The sequence below is a fragment of the Papio anubis genome, chromosome X, assembly GCF_008728515.1.
Source record: "Papio anubis isolate 15944 chromosome X, Panubis1.0, whole genome shotgun sequence".
In the NCBI taxonomy this organism is placed as follows: Eukaryota; Metazoa; Chordata; class Mammalia; order Primates; family Cercopithecidae; genus Papio; species Papio anubis.
This window is the reverse complement of record NC_044996.1, coordinates 83,239,228-83,267,057: the sequence shown is the minus strand read 5'-3', so window position 1 is coordinate 83,267,057 and position 27,830 is coordinate 83,239,228. Positions and strand designations below refer to the sequence as shown.

The 27,830-nt window shown below is 42.8% G+C and overlaps 1 protein-coding gene across 2 annotated transcripts in view; it reads left to right on the top strand.

Moving 5' to 3' along the window:
- The first annotated feature begins 5,840 nt into the window (after nucleotides 1–5,840).
- YIPF6 (Yip1 domain family member 6) overlaps nucleotides 5,841–27,830 on the top strand; it is a 43,972-nt gene continuing 21,982 nt past the window's right edge. The window contains exons 1-4 of one of the 2 annotated variants that reach the window (XM_031660635.1): nucleotides 5,841–6,468; nucleotides 19,264–19,392; nucleotides 20,744–20,822; nucleotides 26,278–26,320. In XM_031660635.1, the coding sequence (XP_031516495.1) occupies nucleotides 6,412–6,468; nucleotides 19,264–19,392; nucleotides 20,744–20,822; nucleotides 26,278–26,320 (308 nt within the window). In that variant the 5' untranslated portion in view covers nucleotides 5,841–6,411. Of the gene's footprint in view, nucleotides 6,503–19,263; nucleotides 19,393–20,743; nucleotides 20,823–26,277; nucleotides 26,321–27,830 lie in introns of both variants that reach the window. The other variant, XM_031660636.1, reaches the window with a different exon arrangement.

The window sequence follows — 27,830 nt, the reverse complement described above, 5'->3', positions numbered from 1 at the left end:
GATGAGGGCTTCAGGCTGCTTCAACTCACTGTGAAAAGCAGAAGGAAAGCCAGTGTGTGTAAAGAGATCACATGACAAAAGAGGAAGCAAGGGTGGGGAGGTGACAGGCTCTTTTTAACAACCAGCTCTTGTGAGACTTAATAGAGTGAGAACTCAAGCGCCCCTGAGAGAGGGCATTAATCTACTCATGAGGAATCCACTGTGATGACCCAAACACTTCCCACCAGGTCCTATCTCCCAACATTGCCACATTGGGGATTAGATTTCTTTCTTTCTTTCTTTCTTTCTTTCTTTCTTTTTTTTCTTTTTGAGACAGAATCTCACTGTGTGGCTCATGTGGCTCAAGCCTGTAATCCTAGCACTTTGGGAGGCTAAGGTGGATGGATTGTCTGAGGTCAGGAGTTGGAGACCAACCTGAGCAACATGGCAAATCCCTGTCTCTACTAAAAATACAAAAAATTAGCCGGGTGTGGTGGCATGTGCCTGTAGTCCCAGCTACTCAGGAAGCTGGGGCAGGAGGATTTCTTGAACCTGGCAGTTTGAAGCTGTAGTGAGCAGAGATCATGCCACTGCCCTCCAGCCTGGGTGACAGAGTGAGACTCTGTCTCAAAAATACATAATTAAAAAAAAAAAAAGAAAGCAAATGCTAACTTCTCTACTGAAAATGTTCATGGTTTGAAAGAGAGTAATTTATGTGGGCATACACAATTATAAATGTTGCTAGATATACTTGTAATTGAAAAAATAGGCCTGGCGTGGTGGCTCATGCCTGTAATCCCAGCACTTTGGGAGGCTGAGACAGGCAGATCACCTAAGGTCAGGAGTTCAAGACCCGCCTGGCCAACATGGTGAAACTCTGTCTCTACTAAAAATACAAAAATCAGCAGGGTGTGGTGGTGGGTGCCTGTAATCCCAGGTACTCAGAAAGCTAAGACAGGAGAATCGCTTGAGCCTGAGTGGCAGAATTTGCAGTGGCTGAGATTGTACCATAGCACTCCAGTCTGGGCGACAGAGTGAGACTCCATCTCAAGAAAAAAAAAATATTATGGCAATTCCTATTCTGTGAGTTTGTTTATGTGTATCACATTATTTTACCTTCAGAGGTACTTTGGAGTTTTTGTGAATTGCCTAATGCAAAAATATAGGGCACTCTACTTCATTTCATAATTATCTCTTACCCTGTTTGTTAACAGGGAACCGATATGTGTACCCTGAAAAGGCACCCAGGGAACCTGAATACTGACTGCATCCCCAATCGCTTTATAACTTGACCTCCTCCTAGCCCAATGGCAATGAAATCTTTAGTCAGGGTGCTGAAAAAGCCCAGGGATGAGGTACATGGTAGAGGAGTTAGGGAGATTGGTTAGGGAAATCTTCAGGGAAGTGGGAAAGGACTAGGGAATAGGGTAAGGGTAGGGAATTGGGTTGGACCAAGGCAGGAATGGAGAAGGGAAAGAGGTGGAGGTAAATAGAGAGGTTAGGGAAGGATCTGTCAGTAATTTTTTGAGACTGAAGAAAAGCTATGGTTACACTAGGAAGGGTTAAGTGCACAGATAAGAGCTATATTTATACAGAGAAGTGCTATACTTCGGGAAAGGCAAGCGCCAAGAAAAGAAAATGCTGAAAGTGGGAAACACATGTGGAGTTTGTAGGGCTGTAGGGTTGCTTGTGTATTGGAGACTGAGGTTTAAGCTAGTGTTAATAGGTGAGAGTATTCAGTGGGACTAATGGCCTCAGGGAGAATGGAGCTGGCCTTTGTCCCAAGATGAAGAAGAATCTAAGGACATTTTCAGGCACTTCCAGAACAGTGCTAAATAACAGGGGGGATAAAAAGTATTCTTGCCTTGTTCCTGGATTTAATGTGCATACCAGGTATATCATGATGTTGGTTTTGAGACAGATATTTTTTGTCACATTAAGTTGTCATATTTTATTTGCTAACAGTTTGTTTAAGGTGTTTGTGTGTATGCATGTGTGTATGTGTGTACATATATATATATTTTTTAAAATTTTGTTTTGAGACAGGGTCTTCCTGTGTCACCCAGGCTGGTGTGCAGTGGCATGATTATAGCTTACTGCAGCCTTGCCTCCCTCGTTCAAGCAATCTTTCCACCTCAGCCTCCCAAGTAGCTGAGACCACAGGTGTGTGCCATCATTCTTGGCTAATTTTTTTTTTTTTTTTTTTTTTTGAGAGATGGATTCTTGCTCTGTCACCAGGCTGGAGTGCAGTGGCATGATCTCGGGTCACTGCAACCTCCGCCTCCTGGGTTCAAGCAATTCTCCTGCCTCAGCCTCCCGAGTAGCTGGGACTACAGGCGCACCCCACCATGCCCAGCTAATTTTTATTTTTTTAAATTTTTTTGGTATTTGAGTAGAGACGGGGTTTCACCATGTTGCCCAGGCTGGTCTTGTACTCCTGAGCTCAGGCAATTCGCCTGCCTCGGCCTCCCAAAGTGCTGAGATTACAGACGTGAGCCACCGTGCCCAGCCTCTCAGCAAGTTTTTATTTTTACTTTTTTGTAGAGACAGGGTCTCCCTGTGTTGCCCAGGCTAATCTCGAACTCTTGGGCACAAGTGATACTCCTCTCTTGGATTCCCAAAGTGCTGGGATTACAGGTGTGAGCCTTAATCTAACCATGCCTGGCCTGTAGATATATATTTACAAGCAAGATGATATATAGTTTTCTTTTTAGTACTATCTTTTTCAGATGTGGTACCATGTTTATGCTAGGTCCCTAGAATAAATTTGTAAACTTTGCCTTTTCTTCTCTCTTGAACAATTTATACAGTGTAGGAATTATCTGCTCTGTGAAGGCTTGAATGAATAGCCTATGAAACCATCTGGGTCCAGCACTTTGAGGGTGCGAGAAGAGGGGAGATATTTGGCAACTTTTAAAAAACTAATACATGTATACGTTTAAAATTTCAAACTGCTTCACATACAATGAATAGTCTTCACTTGCAAGTCAATCCACCCCTATTGCCAGTTTCTCTCCCCACAGGCAACCAGTTACCAGCTTTTTGTGTAGCCTTCTGGACACAGTCTGTGAATATTCAAGTACAATGTATGGATATCTATCCATTGCCCTTACATTTTTACCCAGTTGATAGCATATCATACAAACTGTCTGCATCTTGCTTTTTATATGTATGTATGCCTGTATTTATTTATTTTTGTGGAGATGGATTCTTGCTCTGTCACCCAGGCTGGAGTGTAGTGGTGTGATCTCAGCTCACTGCAATCTCCTCCTCCAGGATTCAAGAGATTCTCATCCCTCAGCCTCTCAAGTAGCTGGGACTACGAGCTGCGCCTGCGCCAAGAAAATTTTTGTATTTTTAGTAGAGACAGGGTTTCGCCATGTTGTGGTCTTGAACTCCTGAGTTCAGGCAATCTGCCCACCTCGGTCTCCCAAAGTGCTAGGATTACAGGTGTGAGCCACCGCACCCAGCCAGCTTTTTTTTTTTTTTTTTTTTTTTTTTTTGGAGACGGAGTCTTGCTCTGTGCCCCAGGCTGGAGTGCAGTGGCCAGCGATCTGCGGCTCACTGCAAGCTCAGTTCCACACGCCATTCTCCTGCCTCAGCCTCCCAAGTAGCTGGGACTACAGGCGGCCACCACCTGCGCCCGGCTGAATTTTCTTGTATTTTAGTAGAGGCGGGGGTTTCACCGTGTTAGCCCAGGATGGGTCTGATCTCCTGACCTGCGTGATCATGCGTCTACCGGCCTCCCAAAGTGCTGGGATTAGGCTTGAGCCACGCTTGACCCCAGCCAGCTTTAATATGTATTTTAAATTTTTTCTAACAAAATTCGTTTTGTGATTTACACTTGTTTTGAGTCAATTCTGACCACTTTTCTGTGAAATTATTTCCTTAATATTTCCTGGTTATTTTCATAGAGTTGTATGCTATATTGTCCTGAAACATAGATTAGCCAACAAAGTTCTCCATACCTATTGACTTAAATATTAATTCCACTTCTACCACTTACAAAGGTTCTGAATAACTTTGGGCAAGTCATGCAAGTCCTGCTGTATTGTAAATATCCATGATCTGGCAAAGAGTAATGACTGTAAGTGTATTACAGAAACTGAGTTAGTCTGGCAATTTTTTGAGATACACTTGCAACTAAAAACAGAATAATTCCTATTTTTGGGAGCTTGTTCCTATGCCGCCCCTTCCTTCCTGATTTTCTTTCTACAAAGCATATTGTCTCACACCCAACCAGTACCCTATTAGTTAAATGGGGAGAACAGGCATTGGTAGTCTGAAATAATGCCCAAGTAACCTGAGCACTGCCTGCCTCAATTGTTCTATGGTCTGTTCTCCTCTTTTTTTTTTTCCCTTTTTTTTTTTTTTTTGTGAGACCAAGTCTTGCTCTTGTAGCCCAGAGTAGGTGCAGTGGCTGGCGTCTCAGCTCACTTTCTGGCGCTCGCCTCCTGGGTTCAAGCCGTGCCTCAGCCTCGGAGTAGCTGGGACTACCAGGCCACCACCTGCAGCCGGTAGCTTTTTTTTGGTGAATCATTTTTAGTAGAGATGGGGTTTCACGTGTTAGCCAGGATGGTCGATCTCCTGACCTGCGTGATCCACCCTCCTTGGCCTCCCAAAGTGCTGGGATTACAGGTGTGAGCCGCCGCGCCGGCCGGCCTGTCCTCCTCTTAACCTGGCACCAAGGCTACCTTGAAATACGTGGCCAAGAGGGCCAATAGATGAGGTTAGAAGGGGTAGAAGCTAGGGGCTTGTGGCTAGGGAGAGATAGCTAATTTTGGAGGTTGGCAAGGAAATAGCAGACATTATCAATGGCCTCAGGGAAGTGGGATGGGATGTGGTGGTCTGGTAATCATAGGGTGGGAGGATGAGGTGAGAGGCTGAGGCTGGAGTTGGGGCATTTGTAGATGATATTCCCTTGCAATTACAAAAAGATTTCATATCTACTGGCTTAAATTTTAATATCACTTCCACCAGTATTTGTGCAAGTACTAAAATTGTACTTGGTCAGAAGGGGAATTATCGTAAATAAAACAAAACAACAAACACCAAAAAAAAAAAAAAAAAACCTCCATTCGTTTGGAATTTTGTCCCTCCACATTCCACATTCTTCCTTAAGTTTACTACTTTGAGTGCCTTGTGTGTGTGTGTGTGTGTGTGTGTGTGTGTGTATTATATAAAACATTTTTATTTCACACCCATCCCCTGTGTTGTTGGTCAAATGCTTAACACCACCAAAGGGCACTCAGGCATCCTGGATGCTGATGCTGTCAACAATGGCTGCATGGTCTGACTACATTTTAGCCTGGGGCCAACGTAAACTGGGACCAGAAATACCGTGAAAGTCCAAAAGGTAAAGAGGTTGGGACATGCAGATTATTTTTTATTTAAGTTATTCTCACAATAGTTACTCTCTTTTAAGACTGGGTGTTTCCAGTACTTGCGCCAAATGGTTTAGCAACTTTTTTTTTTTTTTTTTGAGGCCGAGGTCACCGGCTCCTGTTACCCAGGCTGGAGTGCAGTGGAGCGATCTGGGCTCACTGCAAGCTCCGCCTTCCGGGTTCACGCCATTCTCCTGCCTCAGCCTCCCGAGTAGCTGGGACTACAGGCGCCCACCACCACGCCCGGCTAATTTTTTTGTATTTTTAGTAGAGACAGGGTTTCACCATGTAGCCAGGATGGTCTCGATTTCCTGACCTTGTGATCCACCCGCCTCGGCCTCCCAAAGTGCTGAGATTACAGGCATGAGCCACCGTGTTTAGCAACTTTTGAAGTGGGATTAACAAGTTTGGTCAACGAAGCTTCTTGCCCGCCCACCCCCAGAGTGGGTGCCCGAGAAAAGTAATCCTGGAGGGTTGGTGTGGAGGCAGTAGAGAGGTTTATAAAAGTCAAGGAAGTGGGAAGAGGCTTGGGAGCAGAAGGAGAGGCGCAGAGTCAGCGGGGCAGGGGCGGCGGCGGAGGGAGCAGTAGGTTGGGGCTTGAACCCTTCATTCCGGGGCACGGAAACTTGAAGTCGCTCGGCGGCCGGGGAAGGGTAGGAAGAGGCAGGCTCTTTCCTACAATCGCCGTGATAGAGGGTCTGGCACTCCAAGCCAACTCCTGAGAACGGGAAATGGGCGGGGGGGTCGGTGGGGTGGAGAAGGCAGCAGTGGTCGCGAGAGCGAGGGAACGGTCTGAGAATCTGGCTTGAGTGTTAAAGGCGGAGCGTGTCTAGCGGGACCCGTGGCCCGGAAAAAACGAGACAAGGCGATGCGAAGCTGTCCCTGACACCCCGAGGACCGAGGGAGAGCTAGGGGCCGCAGCCGCCGGCTATTGCCAGGGGCCATTACGTGACGCGGCCGCACGCGATGACGCGCTGACCGGCCGTGGCCTCCACGTCGCAGGTTCCGCAAAGACCTGTGGGTGCGACCCGGGAGAAGGAGGGCCAAGATGGCGGAAGCGGAGGAGTCTCCAGGAGACCCGGGGACAGCATCGCCCAGGCCCCTGGTGAGCTTGGGATCTGCAACAAAAGGGACCGAGGGTGAGGCAGAGTGCCCCCTAAAGAAGTCGGGGAACGGGCTCGTGGCCTGAGAGCTGGATCCCCTTCCGCCCGGCAGGCCCTTCCTGTACCCGACGCCAGAACCAGTCCTAACGCTACACCTGTTCTTTGTGCTAACCATTTTGCCCCATGCCCTCCTGGTTCCTTCCAGGTCTTTTTGTGAAACTCCGATCTTTCCTTTCCCATCCTCCCAGGGCTCGTCTTCGTCCCCTACATTGTGTTAAATGGCGAACTTTAGGTGATTTCTTAAGTTATCTTTTCTTCTGCTGTCCCCTCATTTTTATCAAAACCTGTCACCAACCTTTGTTGAAGGAATGAGAGATTGCTTCCCATGGGACATTAACGTTTTATTGCTTATAACTTTAGTATTGACTTGTTCCATGACCCCAGTAGGTCAGGTTTAACCCCTGCCATTCCTGTCGCAGCTCCTTGCCATTCTCTTCACCATACTTGTTCTCCTTTGTTATTTTTTACTTTTTTTTTTTTTTTTAAATCGAGACAGTTTTATTCTGTCACCCAGGCTGGAGGGCAGTGGCGCCGTCTCCACTCACTGCAACCTCTGCCTCCCAGGCTCATGTGATCCTCCCACCTCAGCCTCCCTAGTAGCTAGGACCACAGGTGCATGCCACCACACCCGGCTAATTTTTTGTAGTTTTTGTAGAGATGGGGTTTTGCCATGTTGCTCAGGCTGGTCTCGAACTCCTGGGCTCAAGCTATCCTCCTGCCTCGGCCTTCCAAAGTGTTGGGATTACAGGCATGAGCCACTGTGCCCAGCCAACTTCACCATACTCTCTTGCTCCTGTCTCTGCAAGGGATAGAATTTCCATTGCAAGCCCAAAGTGTGGACAAGTATTTTAAGAACACAGGCTTTGGAGTTAAACTTTACCTGGGATGGAATCCACCCACTTTGTGAGTTTGGGCAAGTCATTTTGTGGAGGGTGTTTCTTCATCTGTAAAATGGAGATAAAAATACCTGCCTCAAAAGAGTTTTTAGAAAGATCAAATGGCATAATTTATGTAACATGTCTAATACTACCAGTACCATCAACTGAGGAGTATAAAGAGGTCAACATTCTGCTCCTGTCCCTCTTCTCAATGTGTTTGGTTATATAGTAGTTGCTCACTAAATGGTTCTTCCCTTTCCTCTTTTTTTTTTTTTTTTCTTTTTCGAGGCAGAGTTTTGCTCTTGTCGCCCAGGCTGGAGTGCAATGGCACAATCTCTGCTCACTGCAACCTCCGCCTCTGGGATTTAAGCAATTCTCCTGCCTCAGCCTCCCGAGTAGCTGGGATTACAGGTGCCTGCCACTACGTCCAGCTAATTTTTGTATTTTTAGTAGAGATGGGGTTTCACCATGTTGGCCAGGCTAGTCTTGAACTACTGACCTCAGGTGATCTGCCTGCCTCGGCCTCCCAAAGTGCTGGGACACAGGTGTGAGCCACTGTGCCCGGCCCCCTTTCTTCTGTTTTGAATTAGCAACTTAACATAGTGAACTGAGCTAGGAGATCAGTGAACTTGATTCTAGTCCTAACTCTGCTGCTTACTCTCTCCATTTGTTCACCTCTTCCTTCACTCAACAAATATTTATTGAGCATCCATTACTATGTTCCAGGCACTCCTTTCGACACTGGGGATATGGCAATAAGAGTGAGTTGTGTTAAGATCTATTATGACCTTGAGTAAAATCAGGCTGAACCCCAGTTTCCTCATTTGGAAAATGGTGATAGGAACACATCACTGAATTAGCGAAGAGTACTAAATGAGATAATATACACATAGTGCCTACTAAGACATTGTCATAGGTGCTTAGTAGTTTTTAGTTTCTCTCTTTCATTTAAACTTCTCCACCCCTCTTCTGTGAAGCTTTCCCCCAGTTAACTTCAGTGGTTCTAATCACTCATTACTCAATATGCAGTCTGCTTCCATTCAGCAAATGTTTAGTGAACTCCCACAATGAGTAATGCACTGTGCTAGTTGCTGTAGGGAATGCAAAGGGCCTACCTCTATAGTGCTACCAGTCTAAGTTGTAGGGATAAGACAAGTACACAATGCTAAAATAAGGCAGTATATAAGAGAAAGTTACACAAAGAATATTACAGAAATTTAAAGGAAAATGCTGTCATGTCCAGTTGGGGTGACCAAGCTACACGGTGGAAGTTATATTTGAAAGGACTTCAAAGGATGGGTAGGATTTGAAATTGCAGGTGAGCGTAAGAGCTATCAATAACTGAGCACCTGCTACATGCTAGATATTGTGCTAGACATCCTCTGCGTATTTGCTAAACTTTACAGCAATCATTTCAGTTAGGTGGCTTTTAACTACATTTTATGTGCAGATGAGGATATGAGATGCAGGGAGGTTTGATGATTTCCCTAAGGTCTACATCCAGTTAGTGCCCATGCCTGATATTTGAACCTAGATCTGACTCTGAAGCCCAGACTATATCCATTTGTGCTACACAGCCTCTTGTGAACAAAGGCACAGATGTTGGAAGGTGCTAATATATATATATAGAACAACAGGTAGATCACTTTGGCTGAAGCACAGGGAATTATTAGGAGATAAGCCTTCACATGTAAGCCTACTGAGTTAGGAAGGCAGTATGGAACAGTGGTGATTTGGTATGTGTACTCTGGAGTCGATTTGCTTAGGTTTGATTCTAAGCACTGTCACTTAACTAGCGGGATATTGGGGAAATTACCAAACCCCTCCTTGCTTCAGTTTCCCCATCTGTAAAATAGAGATATAACAATACTTAATTCATGGGGTTGTTAGGTGAAATGAGTTAACACATTGGATAAATTAACACACTTAATAGAATGTCTGGCATATAATATTGCAATAAGTATTATTTCTTATTATCGACTACTAACCTGGGAGGCTTAATGGGCTACAAGGAGCCAGTGGAAATTTTTGAGGAGGGAAGAATTTGAAATCATGAATTGGACAACATAATAGAGGGTAAGTTACAGTGGGGGAATATCTGGAATCTAGAAGGCCAGTGAAGCTGTTGCAGTAGTTTTGGGAAGAAATGATAGGGATCTGGACAACAGCAGTGGCAGGAGACAAGAGGATTTCAGACAAGGCAGAATCCACGAGGGTTTGTAGTATGTGAAGGAGGATTTGTCTTAGATCAGTATTTTGCAAACTTTAGTGTGCTAGCAGTCATCTGGGGAATCTTGTTAATTTGCAGGTTCTGATTCAGTTGGTTTGAGATAGGGCCCGAGATTTTGCATTTCTAACAGACTCCCTGGTGATGCTGCTGCTGCTGCTCCCGGTACCACATTTTGAAGAGTATGGTTGTAGACACCCAAGAGTATAGTGACACTCTGAACAAAAATAGATAATATACAAGGAGGGTTAGCTGGATGAGGGCCTTAAAAGTTGATTAATTCAGTTTGGGACATGTTTAGTTTGCGATACTGGCAGGCCATTCGATAGATATCCAACAGGCAATTGGACTTTAAAACCTGTACTTCAGGGCTCAGAAGAGGTCATGCCTAGAGATGTTGCTTTAGGAGTCATCTGCACAGGGTTACAAAGACAGAATCTTGGGTAATGCCTGTATTTAGCGGGCAGGAAGAAAAGGTAGGCTGTAATAATGGCTGCAGTCTGGGGTCTTTTTTTTTTTTTTTTTGAGACAGAGTTTTGCTCTTGTCACCCAGGGCTAGAGTGCAATGGTGCCACCTTTGCTCACTGCAACCTCTGCCTCCCAGGTTCAAGTGATTCTCCTGCCTCAGCCTCCCCGAGTAGCTGGGATCACAGGCATGCACCACCATGCCCAGAAAATTTTTGTATTTTTAGTAGAGATGGGGTTTCACCATGTTGGCTAGGCTGGTCTCAAACTACAATCTGGGATCTTTGGAAGATCTCAGGCTGTGAGGAAGCTGGCCCCAGGTGAAGGGCTGGCTGGAGACCATGCCCACTGGCTATCCCTTCATCCACTCCTGGGAGCCAAGCCTCTTTGAGCTGATTCTGGCTTCATGCTTCCCCTTGTTGGTTCCTTTTTCCAGGATTTTGGTCAATAGTATAACCCATTTGCTCCCAGCTATTTTTTTTTTAAGGTTGCAGTCCCTGTTTTTATTGTGTGTTTTTGGCCCTGCCTCTACCTGTTCCCCTTACTGGCCCAAGCCAGGCAGAGCAGTGTGCATGTGTGTTTCTGTGAGCACATCTATATATGTGCAAGAGCCTGCCTGCTGATGGGAAAGGGGAGGGGCATGGATCCAAGTCGCCTTTCCTGCTGAGGGCTAGACAGAGAGCAGGGTCCATTAGCTGAGGTCCTGGAAGTCCTGTCTTTTATACATGGAGCTGGAGGGCCATAGTTCCTGACTCCATAGCTCATGGAACATTGTTGCTAATTCTTGAAGAGATAAAGGGGAGAGAGTAGGGGATCACATGGCACCTCAGTGACTACAGTGACTTCTGATACCAACTACCTGGAGTTAGGCCAAACTGCACAGGTTAAAAGCACAGTCCTCTACAAGACTGCTCTTCAGACACCAGCCACAATTTTGGGGGTTCCCAGGACCATCCTCACTTCAGAGCAAGTAGCTACAAATTCAGGGATTTCCACGTTCCCCTCAGATTTTTTTTTTTTTTTTTGGCACAATCTCAGCTCACTGCAGCCTCTGCCTCAGCCTCCCAAGTATCTGGGACTACAGGCACATGCCACCATGCCCGGCTAACTTTTGTATTTTTGGTACAGATGGGGTTTCACCATGTTGACCAGGCTGGTCTCGAACTCCTGACCTCAAGTGATCCGCCCATCTTGGCCTCTCAAATTGCTGGGATTACAGGTGTGAGCCATGGCACCTGGCCCTCCGTTCAGGTTTCATAATTCACTAGAATGACTCATAGAACTCAGAGCAGCACTCTACTTAAAATTACAATTTTATTATAGCAAAGGGATACAAATCCAAATGTGCAAAAGAGAGAGATACACAGGGCGAGGTCTGACAGAGTCCCAAACACAAAGATTCCTTGTCTTGTCCCTGTGGATTCAGGACATGTTACCCTCCTGGTTTGCTGGTATGTGACAATATGCAGAGTATTGCCAATCAGGGAAGTTCACTCATGTGTCTATAGTTTTTATTGGGGTTTCATTATGTAGGCATGATTAATTGGATCATTGCTCGGATAATAGAACTCAGTCTTCAGGGTCCCACCACTCCCCAAAGTTTGGGCTTATATGTTGTGACTTAAAGCCCCAGACCTCTAGTTATATGCGCGGTGTTTCTGACGTGGTTAGCCCCCATCCTGAGTCATCTCCAGAGCACAAACTACATAAGGGTCTACTATGACTCACCTGTTAGCATAAACTACCAGAGCCTCTGTGAATATCAAAAATACTCCTCTATCATTCAGGAAATTCTAAGTTTAGAGGCTAACTCTCAAGAACAGGGGACAAAGGCCAGCTAAATTCTTTATTATACCATAGTGACAGAACTGGAATTGACTCCATGGGAATCTTGAACTTGAGCTAACATTTATCCAGCCCCTATTGTGTTCCTGTATTAATACATTTCTTCCTCACAATAACTCTGTGATGATGGTACCATTATCTCAATTTTACAGAGGAGGAAACTGAAGCACAGAGAGGCTAAGTAACCTGCTCATTGTCACATGGATAGTACATGATGGAGCTGGGATTTGAACTCAGGCTATTTGGCCTGCACTCTTAATCAGTATTCTCCAAATACCATGTTGAGCATTGGGTATGTGCTAGGTGCTGTACAGGTGTTATTTATTTTTATAGCAGTGTTGTTTCCATGTGAGATCCCTGTTTGACTTTAAAGCCTGTTTTTTTCTACTGTACTACCCTGCTTCTCCTAGCAGTAGCAGGCAACAGGGAAACTGAAAACAAGCAATCCTGGCACTTGAAAGGGCAGTGTTATAGTAGCGAAGAGAAAATATGGCTTCAAAAAGTGTTGGTTTTGGCTGGGTGCGGTGACTCGCATCTTTAATCCCAGCACTTTGTGAGGTCAAGGCGGGCAGATCACTTGAGGTCAGTAGTTTGAGACCAGCCTGGCCAACATGGCAAAACCCTGTCTCTACTAAAAATACAAAAATTACCCGGACGTGGTGGTGTGTGCCTGTAATCCCAACTACTTGGGAGGCTGAGACAAGAGAATCGCTTGAACCCAGGAAACGGAGGTTGCAGTGAGCCGAGATCATGCGACTACACTTCAGCCTGGGTGACAGGGTGAGACTTCGTCTCAAAACAAACAAAATGGGTTGGTTTACGCATTACATGCTGCAGAGTATTAAAAGAGGATGAGGATTGAATGAAGATCCTTGTATTTCTTGATTATGTGAGGCTACTATCAGAGAGCACAATGTCAGTGAAGTGGTGAGAAGGCCACTGCCAGATTACAGAGGGTTAAATGGGAAAGTGAAAAGTGTGATCAAGCAAGAGAAGAAGGAGAGTAGTTTGAGAGAATAGCAGAAACAAGGGAGCAATATATTTTTAAATTTTATTACAGAAGCTTTCAAATGTATAAATAAAATGAAAAGTAGTATAATGAACCTCATGTACCTATCAACATTCTGCTATTATTTTATTGGTCTCACCACATGTTTTTTCAGTCTTTTTATTTAAAACTAATTTTAGACATATAGAAAAGTGCAAAAATAGTAGAGAGAGTGCCTGTATTCCCTTCGCCCAGATTCCTCTAATGCTAACATTGTATATAAGCATAGTACACTGATCAGAACCAAGAAATTAACATTGGCAAAACACCATTACCTATAGACCATGTTTGAATTTTAGCAGGTTTTCCACTAATGGCTTTTTTTGTTCCAAGATCTTATCTAGGATCCCGCATTGCATTTAGTTGTTATTTTTCCTTCATTTCTTCCAATCTGTAATGGTTCTTCAGTCTTTTCTTATCTTTCATAATCTTTTCTGAGTATTTTAAAGCAAAGCCCAGACATATCATCTTCATCTGTAAATACTTCACTATGTTTCTCTAACAGGTAAGGACGTTTTCTTTGTTATCATACATAACAAAACTATCCGTTCACCTCGCAATTTTCTAAAAAGATAAAGTCCTTTTTGGTGTTTGTTTAAATCGGGATCCAGGCTGGGTGCAGTGGCTCATGCCTGTAATCCCAACACTTTGGGAGGCTGAGGTGGACAGATCACTTGAGGCCAGGAGTTTGAGACCAGCCTGGCCAACATGGTGAAACCCTATCTCTACTAAAAATACAAAAAAAGAAGAAATAGCTTGCATGGTAGTGTGCACCTGTAGTCCCAGCTACTAAGGCAGCTGAGGCAGGAGAATTGCTTGAACCCTGTAGGCGGAGGCTGCAGTGAGCTGAGATCACACCACTGCACTCTAGCCTGGGCAACAGAGTGAGACTCCATTTAAAAAAAAAAAAAAAAATGGTAAATTGGATCCCCATATACACCTTCAACAATTATCTACTTACAATGAATCTTCTTTCTTCTACAGCCCTACCTACTTTCTGTATTATTTTGAGGCAAATCTCAGGCATCATTACATTAGTAAATATGTGGTATGTATCTCTAAAAGATAAGGATTCTGGCTGGGCACGGTGGCTCATACCTGTAATCCCAGCACTTTGGGAGGCCGAGATGGGCAGATTGCTTGAGCCCAGGGGTTCGAGATCAACCTGGGCAACATGACAAAACCCTGTCTCTACCAAAAATTTAAAAACTAGCCTGGTGTGGTGGCACCACTTACAGTCCCAGCTACTTGAAAGGCTGAGATGGGACAGTTGCTTGAGCCTGGGAGATTGAGGCTGCTGTAAGCTATGATCATGTTACTGCAATCCAACCTGGATGACAGAGCAAGACCTTGTTGCGAAAAAAAAAAATAAAAATAAATAAATAAATAAATAAATAAATAAATAAATAAATAAGGATTTTTTTTTTTCTGATTTTGTATTATTTTAGAGTTGTCATCTTGCTATGTTGCCCAGGCTGGAGTGCAGTGGCTGTTCACAGTCATGATCGTAGCACCCACAGCCTTCAACTTCTGGCCTCAAGGGACACTCTCACCTCAGTCTCCCAACTAGCTGTAACTATAGGTGTGCCACAGTTCCCAAATTAGAATTCTGCTTTTAGAGAGAACATAACCACAATAATAATGCGTGTAAAAAATTAATAATTTCTTTATATATCTTATTAGGGTTCAAATTTCCAATTATCTCCTAAATTATATTTTTATAATTTAAAAATTGGCCCACTGCCTGTTTTTCTAAGTATAGTTTTCTGGGAACAGAGCTACACTTATTTATTTGTGTATTATCTTTAGCTGCTTTCATGCTACAATGCAGAGTTCAGCAGTTGCAGCAGAAACCATATGGCTCTTAAAACCTGAAATATTTACTGTTTGACCCTTTACAGAAAGTTGGTGACCCCTGCTTTAGGCAATTATCTTTTAGAATAATTAAAAATAGGAAGAAATGTCATATTTGCCTTCATTTTAACCACTTTGGGAGATCATTTATTTATGTAAATCCAAGTTTCCTTCTGATATCATATTCCTTCTTTCTGAAGAACTTCCTTTAGCATTTCTTGTAGAATATATTTTAGCTTTTGCTTGTCTGAAAAACGTTTTTACTTTGCCTTTGTTTTTAATAGGTATTGCTGGGTTTAGAATTCTGTGTTAATAGTTTTATTCTTTTAGCCCTCCAGAAGTGTCCCTCCATTTTCTTTTGGTTTGCATAGTTTCTGGTGAGATGTCTTTCTTTATTTGTTTGTTTATATTTTGTTAGAGATGCCTATTTTTTTTTTTTTTTTTTTTTTTTGAGGTGGAGTCCTACCCTGTCACTTAGGCTGGAGTGCAGTGGCGTGATCTTGGCTCACTGCAACCTCCGCCTGCCGAGTTCAAGTGATTCTCCTGTCTCCGCCTCCCAAGTAGCAGGGATTACAGGCACCTGCCACCATGCCCAGCTAATTTTTATGTATTTTTAGTAGAGATGGGATTTCACCATGTTGGCCAGGCTGGTCTTGAACTCCTGACCTCAGGTGATCTGCCTACCTCAGCCTCCCAAAATGCTGGGATTACAGGCGTGAGCCACCATGCCCGGCCTTTTATTATAATTCTTATCTTTGTTCCTATGAATGCAATGCCTTTCTCTTTGGCTACTTTCAAGATTTTCTCTTTCTTTGGTTTTCAGTAGTTTGTGTCTAGGTTTGTGGATTTTTTCATTTTGTAGTTTGGTATTCATCTTGATTGGGGTTCTCTTAAGCTTGCATCTGTCCTTTCATATCTCATTATTTTTGGAAAATTTTCAGCTTTTTTTTTTTTTTGAGACAGAGTCTCTGGAGTTCAGTGGCATGATCTTGGGCTCTGCAAGCCTTGAACTCCTGGGCTCAGGTGATCCTCCCACCATAGCCTCCCAAGTAACTGGGACTACAGGTGTGTGCCACCACTCCTGGCTAATTTTTAAATATTTTTTTGTAGAGATGGAGTTTCACCATGTTGCCCAGGCTGGTCTGGAATTCGTGGGCTCAAGCATTCTGTCTGCCTCGGCCTTCCAAAGTGCTAGGATTACAGGCGTCAGCCACTGCAGTTGGCCTGTATCTCTTCAGAGCCGTTATCTTTCTATTCTTCTGGGATTCCAATTATTTACATAATAAGACCATTTAATGTTTTCCCATAGTTCCTACATACTCTATTCTTTTATCTTTTGTTCTTTTACTCTTCTCTTTTTGTTTTAGTTTGGATAATTTTGACTGACCTAGCTCTGAAATCTTTGGTATTGAGTTAACTGATAAGGCTGGCAAAGGCATCCTTCATCTGTTACTATGTTCATGTATTTCTCGCATTGCCATCTGATTCTTACAGTTTCCATCTCTTTGCAGAAATTCATCACCATTCATGCATGTACCTTTTCTACTAGAGCCTTTTGCATATTAAACATAGTAATCTTAAATTTCTTTTCTGATAATTCTAACATCTTGGTCATCTCAGAGTCTGGTTTTGTTGATTGCTTTGTCTCATAGTGGGTTGTTTTTTCATGTGAATATGGGGGAGATAATTTGTTATTGATATTGAACGCTAGACATCATGTATACACTGCCAGAAGTGGCACACCTCTGCTACTGAGTTGTCAGTCAGTAGGGGTTAAGTCAGTCTAGTCAGGAGTTGAGCTTCATTTGTTCTTTTTTCGTTGTTGCTATGGGTACCTTCAGTGCATCACCAGCTTCAGATTCCTCTGCTGTTACATTGTGTTTAGGGGTAGGGGTGCTATGTTGTCCCAGTGTTTTGTTTTTTGTTGTTGTTTTGTTTTGTTTTTTTTGAGACAGCGTCTCACTCTGTTACCCAGGCTGGAGTGCAATGGCGTGATCATAGCTTACTGCAGCCTTGACCTCCTGGGCTCAAGTGATCCTCCCACTTTAGCCTCCTCAGTAGCTGGGACCACAGTTGCATGCCACCATGCCCAACTAATTTTTTAAAAACATTTTTTTGTAGAGATAGGGGTCTCACTATATTACCCAGACTAGTCTCAAACTCCTGGCCTCAAGCAATTCTCCTACCTCAGCCTCCCAGTGTTGGGATTACAGGCATGAGCCACTGCACCCAGCCCCAATGTTTTTATTAATGTTCATGTTCTATACTCAGCTTCTGTCTTTGCCCTTGCATCTCATGGTGAGTCTCTTTCTAAGCTCTAGCCCTTCCTCCAGCAGTAGACTGCTGTTGTTTATTGCTCCATACTTGCTAGCCTGGTGATAGGGGCCAGGGAAAGGGGATTCTTTGTTGTCATAGTCTAGTCTCTGCCTTAGGCATACCATGTGTCCCTGGGTCTCCTGGGTGGCACTTTCTTAGTGATCCTGTCCCCCTCCTAGCTGAAGGAAACTCTTAACGGTCTGGACCCAGGATGGTTTCTTGTCCATCCCTTAGTAGTAGAGAGCTTTTCCTTTTCCCTTTCACCAGCTTCAGTGAGTTGTTGCCTGTGTTCTGAAAGCAACTTGTTTTTGTCCAAGTGGCTTTAAGGCTCTTTCTCTCTAGGGGCTTTTTTCTAGAGAAGAGCCTGCAAGAGGGTGTGAACTCCCCTTACGTCTGTTGCTTCTAGGGGTTCTGTACTCTTGTGCTAGTCCATACTTGGACTTTAGCAATTTATTTAAAATTTTAGTTGAATTCTCACCCATCTGTGTGGTGTGGTGTGCAGCATTGTCTTCTCCTCATGCTTTGCTACCGTTGAGCCACTGCTGATGTCTCTTCGTGGAAGCACCTGGCGTTCTTTAGATTTCATCCAGGCTACTTGGTCTCCCTACAACTCAGGTCTCAGATGAATTCAGGGAAAGTTATGATAAAGTAAAGTATCTAGCCTTTTCTCATTGTTCTACTTGGGGAATGGTCTTTCCAGCTTCCTAGATCTTAGTCAGAAGTCAAATTACAGTGTTATGTAGTCACTTGAAATAGGTGCTATCTTTGTGGTTGTGTGTTTATTTCAGTACGTGGTAGTTTCATTGGTTTAATTTTTCTCTCAGTTTCAGGGATTGCTTCCTTCAAATTTTAATTTTGTTTCATAATTGTGTGAACTGTTTATATGATTGCAAGTCATTTATACGAACAATATGTATTGAAAAAAGCCTAGTTTCTCTCCCTGTCTGCTCTATCCTATTCCTTTCTTTCCTCTATAGGAAACCTTAAAAAAAAATTCTATGGAATGTTTCTTATAGTTAAGAAATATGAATGTGGTTAAGAAATTTATTTTATTTCATTTTATTTATTTATTTATTTATTTATGATGGAGTTTTGTTCTTGGTGCCCAGGCTGGAGTGCAATGGTGTGATCTCGGCTCACCGCAACCTTCACCTCCTGGGTTCAAGCGATTCTTCTGCCTCAGCCTCCCGAGTAGCTTGGATTACAGGCATGCGCCACCATGCCCAGCTAATTTTGTATTTTTAGTAGAGATGGGATTTCTCCATGTTGGTCAGGCTGGTCTCAAATTCCCGACCTCAGGTGATCTGCTCACCTTGGCCTCCCAAAGTGCTGGGATTACAGGCATGAGCCACCACACCCAACCCTTTACAAATTCTGTGAACATCCTCATTCTTTCTAAAATTTCAGTATACTGTCTTGTGTTTCCTCTATCTGCAACTCTTGCCCACTAAAAATTGTGCCTACTGGTCCAAAAACTGTATGAGAAGGCATTGCCTCTATTTTCTTAGGAATTTGTAGATTCGAGTTTCGGTTGTAATAAAATTTAGCAGATGAGTATGAATTTAAAAGTTCACATTCTTTATTCACTTTGAAAATTGTATCTGCTCTGTGATTGCCAGGTAACCTATAAAGAGTGTAATCAAGGTATATTTTGCTATTTCCCTTTTCCTCCCACTTGCCTTTATGGTTCATGTAATGCTCATTTTTAGCCAGCAGAGGCCACTAGAGCTTGCTAGGGAGCAGAAGTGCAACAGAAATGCAGGCATTCTAAGACAGTCATTGCTAAAAGGTCACTTTTTAATAACTTTACAATTATTATCTCAATTTTGCTAGCTTGTGCCATGTGAAGATTTTATGCTAAATGTTGGTGGGCAAGAAGGTGTCTATGACATTTACTTTAGTTTTTTCATTATGTTTAATCTTTAAAGAAATAAATTTGAGAATTATTGTTAACTGCATTGTGTAATGTCTGTTGAGCTAACACCTACTTTCCTATGTAAAACCCTACCAAATACATGGTCCCAACTCTCTAGGAAATGATGATATATATGAGGAATGCTACAGTTTATTACAGGCTTACTTTTTTTCCCGTGACTCCTCTCAGTTTGCAGGCCTTTCAGATATATCCATCTCACAAGACATCCCCGTAGAAGGAGAAATCACCATTCCTATGAAATCTCGCATCCGGGAGTTTGACAGCTCCACATTAAATGAATCTGTTCGCAATACAATCGTAAGTTAGACTAGTTGAGAGAACTTCTGTTCAGTATCCTGGGACTAAGTAACTGATAGTACTTTGCAATATTTTCATTTGGTTCACTGGTTTTGAATATGTTTTATATACTGAAGTTTAATATTTTATTCTAGAGAATAATTTGGTACAGCCTTTTTGGAGAGCAGTTTGGTTATAATGCATATTAAGAATCTTAAAACTGCAAGGTGTGGTGACTCGCGCCTGTAATCTCAGCCCTTTGGGAGGCCAAGGCGGGCGGATCACCTGAGTTCAGGAGTTCAAGACCAACCTGACCCACATGGTGAAACCCCATCTCTACTAAAAATACAAAAATTAGCCGGACATGGTGGCGCACGCCTGTAATCCCAGCTGCTTGGGAGACTGAGGCAGGAGAATCGCTTGAACCTGGGAGGTGGAGGTTGCAGTGAGCGGAGATCACACCACTGTACTCTGGCCTGGGCAACAGAGCGAGACTCCGGCTCAAAAAAAAAAAATCTTAAAATGTCCAAATCTTTTTAAACCAATATATTATCATACTTCTCCAAATATAGTATAAGGAAAGTTTTAAAATGTAAAACAAAAATTTTCAACATAAAAGTATCAATATACAAAGATGTTTATAATAGCATTCTTTGTAATAGGGGAAAGCTAGAAATGAATGAACCATAGATGAGGTATTGGTTAGGTAAATTATGTTATATCTTTGTGATGGGATGCTAAACAACTATTAAAAATTATGTTTACAAAGTGTTTAATAACATGGATAAAGTTCTAGGTGAAAAAACTAAAACAGAATTAGCTCAGTGGTACTTTGAGAGGTTGTATTTGTATTACTGAACCCTTCCTCCAGTTTCGTGATTTTTTTTTTTTAATCTGGCTTCTAGGATTTGTTTACCAATTAAACTGAGAATGTTAGAAATTTATTTCATATATTGCAAAGAATGTGGTAGCTAGAGAGCAGGCTAATTGATCCTTGAGACCTCATCTTCTATGAACTGAATGTCGCATACTGTGTTTTGTAGAGCAGCTTTTTATAGTGCAATTGTTTTAGTTTCTTCAAGCAGCCTATTGGGAGGGCTGTGTTTCTTTTTTATGGATTTGTTTTCAACATCAAAACAGAACAGATCAAAAAAGATGTGGAAAAGTGTTAAAAGTTGGCTTAAGGAGTTAATAGAAAAAGCATACCCTACCTCTCTGGTTTGTTTGTGTAGTGAAGGAGTTGAACTGGAATTATCTGCAAAATTCAATGAAGAGTTCACAGGAGATTGAAATAAAAGAAATTTTAGCAAATTAAGTAAGGCTGCGGACAACCTTGGTCATCACAATACAACAGGTTGTTTCTGTTTTTCAGATGCGTGATCTAAAAGCTGTTGGGAAAAAATTCATGCATGTTTTGTACCCAAGGAAAAGTAATACTCTTTTGAGAGACTGTAAGTATATGAAGTTTTTAAGGGTTTGCTTAATCTATCTCACCGTGCCTTATCATAAGTACTTTATAAGGCAAAGGCTCTGTGGTAATAAAACTGACATCATTTTGTAGGATGAAAAAAATATGTAAATGATATGTAAATCAAACTTCTGGCAGAAATTAAACATTTATTTTATTTTATTTTTATTTTTATTTTTTTTGAGACAGAGTCTCACTCTGACTCCCAGGCTGGAGTGTCGTGGTGTGATCTTGGCTCACTGCAACCTCTGCCCCCGGGTTCAAGTAATTTTCATGCCTCAGCCTCCTGAGTAGCTGAGATTAAAGGTGCCTGCCACCACGCCCAGCTAATTTTTTTGTATTTTTAGTAGAGACGGGTTTCACCATGTTGGCCAGGCTGGTCTCCAACTCCCGACCTCAGGTGATCCACCTGCCTCAGCCTCCCAAAGTGCTAGGATTACAGGCAGAAATTAAAAATTTAGATTGGAATCTCAGAGACTGAAAGATTTTGCTTATTATATTGCCCTCATCAATAAATATACCTCATGAATAAATATACAGTGTCCAGGCATGGTGGCTCATATGTGTAATACCAGTACTTGGGAGGCTGAAGCAGGAGGATTGTTTGAACTCAGGGGTTTGAGACCAGCCTGGCCAACATGGCAAGACCTCATTTCTACTAAAAATTAAAAAACTAACCAAGCCTGATAGCGCATGCCTGTAGTCCTAGCTACTTGGGAGGCTGAGGTGGGAGGATTGCTTGAGCCCAGGAGATCAAGGCTGTAGTGAGTCATGACTGCGCCACTGCACCCTAGCCTGGGTGATAGAGCGAGACCTGTCTCAAAAAAAAAAAAAATATATATATATATATATATATGTATATATATATATATATATGTATATATATATATATATAGCATACATATACATTTTTTTTTAATTTATTTTTTATTTTTTTTGAGACGGAGTCTCGCTCTGTCGCCCAGGCTGGAGTGCAGTGGCCGGATCTCAGCTCACTGCAAGCTCTGCCTCCCGGGTTCACGCCATTCTCCTGCCTCAGCCTCCCGAGTGGCTGGGACTACAGGCGCCCGCCACCTCGCCTGGCTAGTTTTTTGTATTTTTAGTAGAGACGGGGTTTCACCGTGTTAGCCAGGATGGTCTCGATCTCCTGACCTCGTGATCCACCCGTCTCGGCCTCCCAAAGTGCTGGGATTACAGGCTTGAGCCACCGCGCCCGGCCCATATAAATTTTTAAAAATGCTCTAGTGGTTACTACAAAATGCATTTCTGGAGGCTGCTAATTTATAATATTTACATATATTGCATAATATTCCTGGAAGCTGCTGACACATAAAGAATTAATGATCTCCAAGGGAAAGGCAAATGTTTAAATTTTTGTTTGTTAGTTTTTTGAGATGGAGTCTTGCTCTGTTGCCCAGGCTGGAGTGCAATGGCACAATCTCAGCTTACTGCAACCTCTGCCTCCAGGGTTCAAGCGATTCTTCTGCCTCAGCCTCTGGAATAGCTGGGATTACAGGTGCCCGCCACCACATCCAGCTAATTTTTGTATTGTTAGTAGAGACGGATTTTGCCATGTTGGCCAGGCTGGTCTCGAACTGCTGACCTGAAATGGTCCACCTGCCTTGGCCTCCCAGAGTGCTGGGATTACAGGCGAGAGCCACCACCCCTGGCCTAAATGTTAATATAATAGTAAATACCCATAAACATTTAACAAATTATTAGTACCTTTATTGACAGTTTCATTTTCAAGCCTATCATTTAGTCTGATGACTGCTTTCTTTATCAGAGTTCTGTCAAAACAGACAGCGTCTCACTCTGTTACCAAGGCTGAGATGCAATGGCATAATCATAGCTCACTGCAGCCTCAAACTCCTGGGCTCAAGCAGTCCTTCTGCCACAGTCTCCTGAGTAGCTGGGACTGTAGGCATGTGCCACCACGCCTGGCTAGTTTTTAAATATTTTGTAGAGATGGGGGTCTCCCTATGTTGCCCAGGCTTGTCTCAAACTCCCGGCCTCAAGCAATCTGCCCACCTCAGCCTCCTAAAGTGCTGGGATTACAGGCGGGAGCCACTGTGCCCAGCCAATGTTTTATTTTTTCAACTTTTTTGTTAAAAACTAAGACAAACGCAAACACGTTGGTCTAGGCCTTCACAGGATCAGAATTGGATCATCAGTACAATTGTCCTCCACCTCTGTATCTGTCCTATTGGAAGGTCTTCTGGGGCATGAACACGCATGAAACTGCCATCTTCGATTATAACAATGCCTTCTTCTGGAATATCTCCCGAAGGACCTGCCTGAGACTGTGTTATGGTTAACTTTTTTCTTTTTTTAGAGACATGATCTTGCTGTGTCACTCAGGCTGGAATGCAGTGGCGTGATTATAGCTCACTATGGCCTCAAATTTCTAGGCTCAAGCCATTCTCCCACCTCAGGCTCCCATGCCTGGAGCCTGTGCCAGCATGCCCAGCTAATTTTTAAAAATTTTTTTGTCCGGGCACGATGGTTCACGCTTCTAATCCCAGCACTTTGGCAGGCCAAGTGGGTGGAACACCTGAGGTCAGGAGTTCCAGGTCAGCCTGGCCAACATGGTGAAACCCTGTCTCTATTACAAAAATTAGCTGAGTGTGGTGGCAGGCACCTGTAGTCCCAGCTACTCGGGAGGCTGAGGCGGGAGAATCACTTGAACCCGGGAGGTGGAGGTTGCAGTGAGCCAAGATTGCACCATTGCACTCCAGCCTGGGTGAAAAGAGGGAAACTCTGTCTCAAAACAAAGCAAACAAAGAAAAAACAAACAAACCAAAAAAACACGTGTTTTTAGAGACAGGGTCTTGCTCTGCTACCCAGGCTGAACTTTTTAGGTAGAAGTATGCTTCAACGTAACAATGAAAAGTATAGCATAGTAAACACTTAAACCACAGTAGCATAGTCATTTTTTATCACTATCAAGTAGAGTATTATGTAGTGTACATAACTGTGCTATATTTTTATATGACTGGCAACATAGTAGGTTTGTTTATACCAGCATCACCACAGACACGTGAGTAATGTGTTGTACTAGATGTCACTAGGTGATAGGAATTTTTTAGCTCCATTATAATCTTATGGGACCACTGTCATTGACCAAAATGTCATTATGTGGCACATGACAGTACACTTGAATTCAGTTTTTAAGTTGAGCAATTAAAAAAAAAATTAATGAAATTAGCAGCAGTTTTATTAGAAATGGTAGGATTATGGTTTTTTATGTCTTTTCCAAACTTTCCACAATGGTGTCAAAATTACTTATATAATTAAAAAACAAATAACATTAAGTATATAAATTTGCGTACGTCTCTTGGGTAAGGTTATATACATGTGAGGTTAAAGTTAGATGTGGGATATGTGCCTTTTTGGAATGAATTGAGGAAGGTAATTGTGCTCTAAGCTGTGTGCTACTGAACTGTTGGCATACAAATCACTCAGAAGCTTATTTTGTTTGTTTTTTTGAGACGGAGTCTTGCTCTGTCACCCAGGCTGGAGTGTAGTGAGTGGAGGTTGTGATCTTGGCTCACTGCAACCTCTGCCTCCTGGGTTTGAGTGATTCTCCTGCCTCAGCCTCCCGAGTAGCTGAGCTAACTGGTATGTGCCACCACAACTGGCTCATTTTTTTGTATTTTTAGTTAGAGACGGGGTTTCACCATGTTGGCCAGGCTCGTCTCAAACTCCTGACCTTAAGTGGTCTTCCCGCCTCAGCTTCCCAAAGTGCTGGGATTACAGGCATGAGCTACCGAACCTGACCAAATCACTCGGTAGCTGTTTTTGTTGGTTTGTTTGTTTTGGAGACAGAGTCTTGCACTGTCACCCAGGCTGGAGTGCATTGGCACGATCTTGGCTCACTGCAACCTCTGCCACCTGGGTTCAAGCAATTCCCATGCCTCAGCCTCCCGAGTAGCTGGGATTACAGGCACGTGCCACCATGCCCAGTGAATATTTTGTATTTAATAGAGATGGGATTTCATCATGTTGCCCAGGCAGGTCTCAAACTCCTGAGCTCAGGCCATCTACCCGCCTCAGCCTCCCAAAGTGCTAGGATTACAAGCATGAGCCACCGCACCCAGCCTGCAGCTTTTGATTGAGGACCATGTTTGCTAGACCTGATGCTGGCAGAGCCTTCATAGCCTTTTGCAGTTTTCAGAAAGCTTTCATATGTTATTTGTTAAAGTTTAACCTTGTGAAATTACCAATACTGGGCTGTTTTTTTTACCTAGAAGAACAGCAACTCTATATTAATTCAGTATACTAATTATAAAAGGGAAGCAGTACGACAGAGTGGCAACAACTTTGGTCTAAGAATCAAAAGACCAGGCCGGGTGTTGTGGCTCATGCCTGTAATCCCAGCACTTTGTGAGGCTGAGGCGGGTGGATCACTTGAGGCCAGGAGTTTAAGACTAGCCTGGGCAACACGGCGAAACTCCATCTTTACAAAAAATACAAATTAGCTGGGTGTGGTAGCATGTGCCTGTAGTCCCAACTACTCAGGAGTCTGAGGTAGGAGGATCACCTGAGCCTGGGAGGTTAAGGCTGCAGTGAGCCACGATCGCACCACTGCACTCTAGCCTGGGCAACAGAGTGAGGCCCTGTCTCAAAAAAAATTAAAAAAAAAAAAAGAATCAGGCCAGCTGCGGTGGCTCACGTCTGTAACCCCAGCACTTTGGGAGGCCAAGGTAGGCGGATCACCTGAGGTCAGGAGTTCGAAACCATCCTAGCCAACATGGTGAAACCCTGTTTCTACTAAAAACACAAAAATTAGCCAAATATGGTGGCGGGTGCCTGTAATTCCAGCTACTCGGGAGGCTGAGGCAGGAGAATCGCTTGAACCCAGGAGGCAGAGGATGCTATGAGCTGAGATTGCGCCATTGCACTCTAGCCTGGGCAACAAAAGCCAAACTCCATCTCAAAAAAAAAAAAAAAAAAAACCAGTAGCCCTAGGTTCTGGTCCCACCTCCACATATAAAACTAGGCAAGTCATTTCCTTCTCAGCTTCATTTTTTGTATTTGTGAACTGAGCATGATTATACTTGCCTTGTCTAATGCAGTCTCTGATCGGTAAAGTGCCTTGGTTATAGTCTTTTTTCTTAAGAGTATGGGGTAGGGAACCTAGGTCTTCTGATTGTTTGTCCATTGGTCTTTAATTATAGGATGCCAGTATGTGGCTTAGTAGATGGGGAGGAGGGAAGGGTGATTTGTGGGATATGAAGTAAACAAAACTTAAAGTCTATGTAAAGAAGTGCATTCAGGATTAGGGGACAGGGAGGGCAGGTAGTGGGAGAGGAGAGGTAGGAAGGCTTAGGCAGGCAAAGAGATCCTTGATGTCTGAATTCCAGGAGGGAGAGAGGTAGATATTGGAATAAAGACAGAAAATATTACCTTTGCTTCTGTCTTTTCTTGTCTCGTAGGGGATTTGTGGGGCCCTTTGATCCTTTGTGTGACACTCGCATTGTAAGTACTTGCATTTTCTTTCTTTGTCCTTTGAGCTAGACTAGACTTTTTTGTGGATTTTCAAAATTGTGGGGGATTTTGATTGAATATTTAATTTAGGACTTGTATGACTTGTTGGACATGTTGCACTCCTTAGGTATTTAAGCCTCTAACGTCACTTTCCAAATCAATTTAAAAATGATGAAATTAGGCTCACCTTCCTTAACCAATGACATTTTAGTCTGTTTTAGCCATGTCTATTCAACAAATATTTATTTACTTATTTACTCTCTTGTTCCTCCCCGTTATTAAACTAAGTGCATTAAGGTTTAAGCACCCTTTGTTTGCAAACGTAATTCTCTGTAATCTTACTAAAAATATGAATGAGAATGAGAATAAATCAGAAGTAGTAGTGAAAAGCAAGATTGTGTTTCAGAGCATTGTACTTTTCCATACACGTTGTATGTAAAGGAAGAGGACAGAGGAAGGAGAGAAAGGTTACACTAGAGAGAGGAATATAACCATTGATAGAGTGGGAAAAAATACTGCCCTGGAATTCAGTTCGGAGTTCACATTCTGACTCTACTGTCAGCTAGCTATGCGACTTCGGGCTACTAATAACCAATGTTTGTATAATTTTTCCCAGTTTGCAGAAAACTTTGAAATACTTTCTCTTACTTTAGCCACATAGCAAGAATTAAAATTATTTTCTTTTCTTTTTTTTTTTTTTTTTGACAAATAAGCTCAGGTTCACAAAGGTTGAGGATTTAACCAAGATCACATAATCAGTGGTAGACCTGAGATTCAACCTCAGGTTTCCTCACTACCTACTCTGTACCTCTAGGGTTCATTACACATCTCTTCCCACCTAGTCACTCTGGGTCTCCTCTTCCATATCTGTAAAGGGAGATGGTTGAGGGTCCTTTCCAGGCTTAACCCTTTGTGGGTCTAAATTCACTAAGTTTCTTGCTGACTTCTCTAATTTTTTAAATTTAAATTGAGCATATATTAATTTAGGTAATAATGTTGAGTACTATTTCTTATACTTTTAGTAACTATGTCAAGGGATGCAGCCTAATGCCTTGATGGAGGAGTTTATATTAGACATCCTGAGCATATATATATATTTTTTTACTTTTGAAAGATTAACCTTATAGATTACGTAGTTTAACCCCACTTAGTTGCAGAGAAAACTGGAGTCCCAGGACATCAAGTGACATATCTAGTGACAGAATTAGGATCAGTATCTGGGTCTCTTGCTTTCCAGGCTAGTTAATATTCTTTCCATCATACCATGCTGAAGCAATAGGGATTCCAGGCAACAAGTGATGAGTGCTGGCCATTCTTTGCATCTGGTTGTCAGGACTCGGAATGGAATATGCATAGCATAGAATACAAAAGCCTGTGTGTACTGCCAGGTAGCATAGCAGGGCAAGAAAGACTTACAGTGTGACTTCTCTATACTGTTTAATAAGAAGAGGTTGTGAGCTTACAATTACTATTTTTCTTGGTAATAACACCAAGTCCAAAT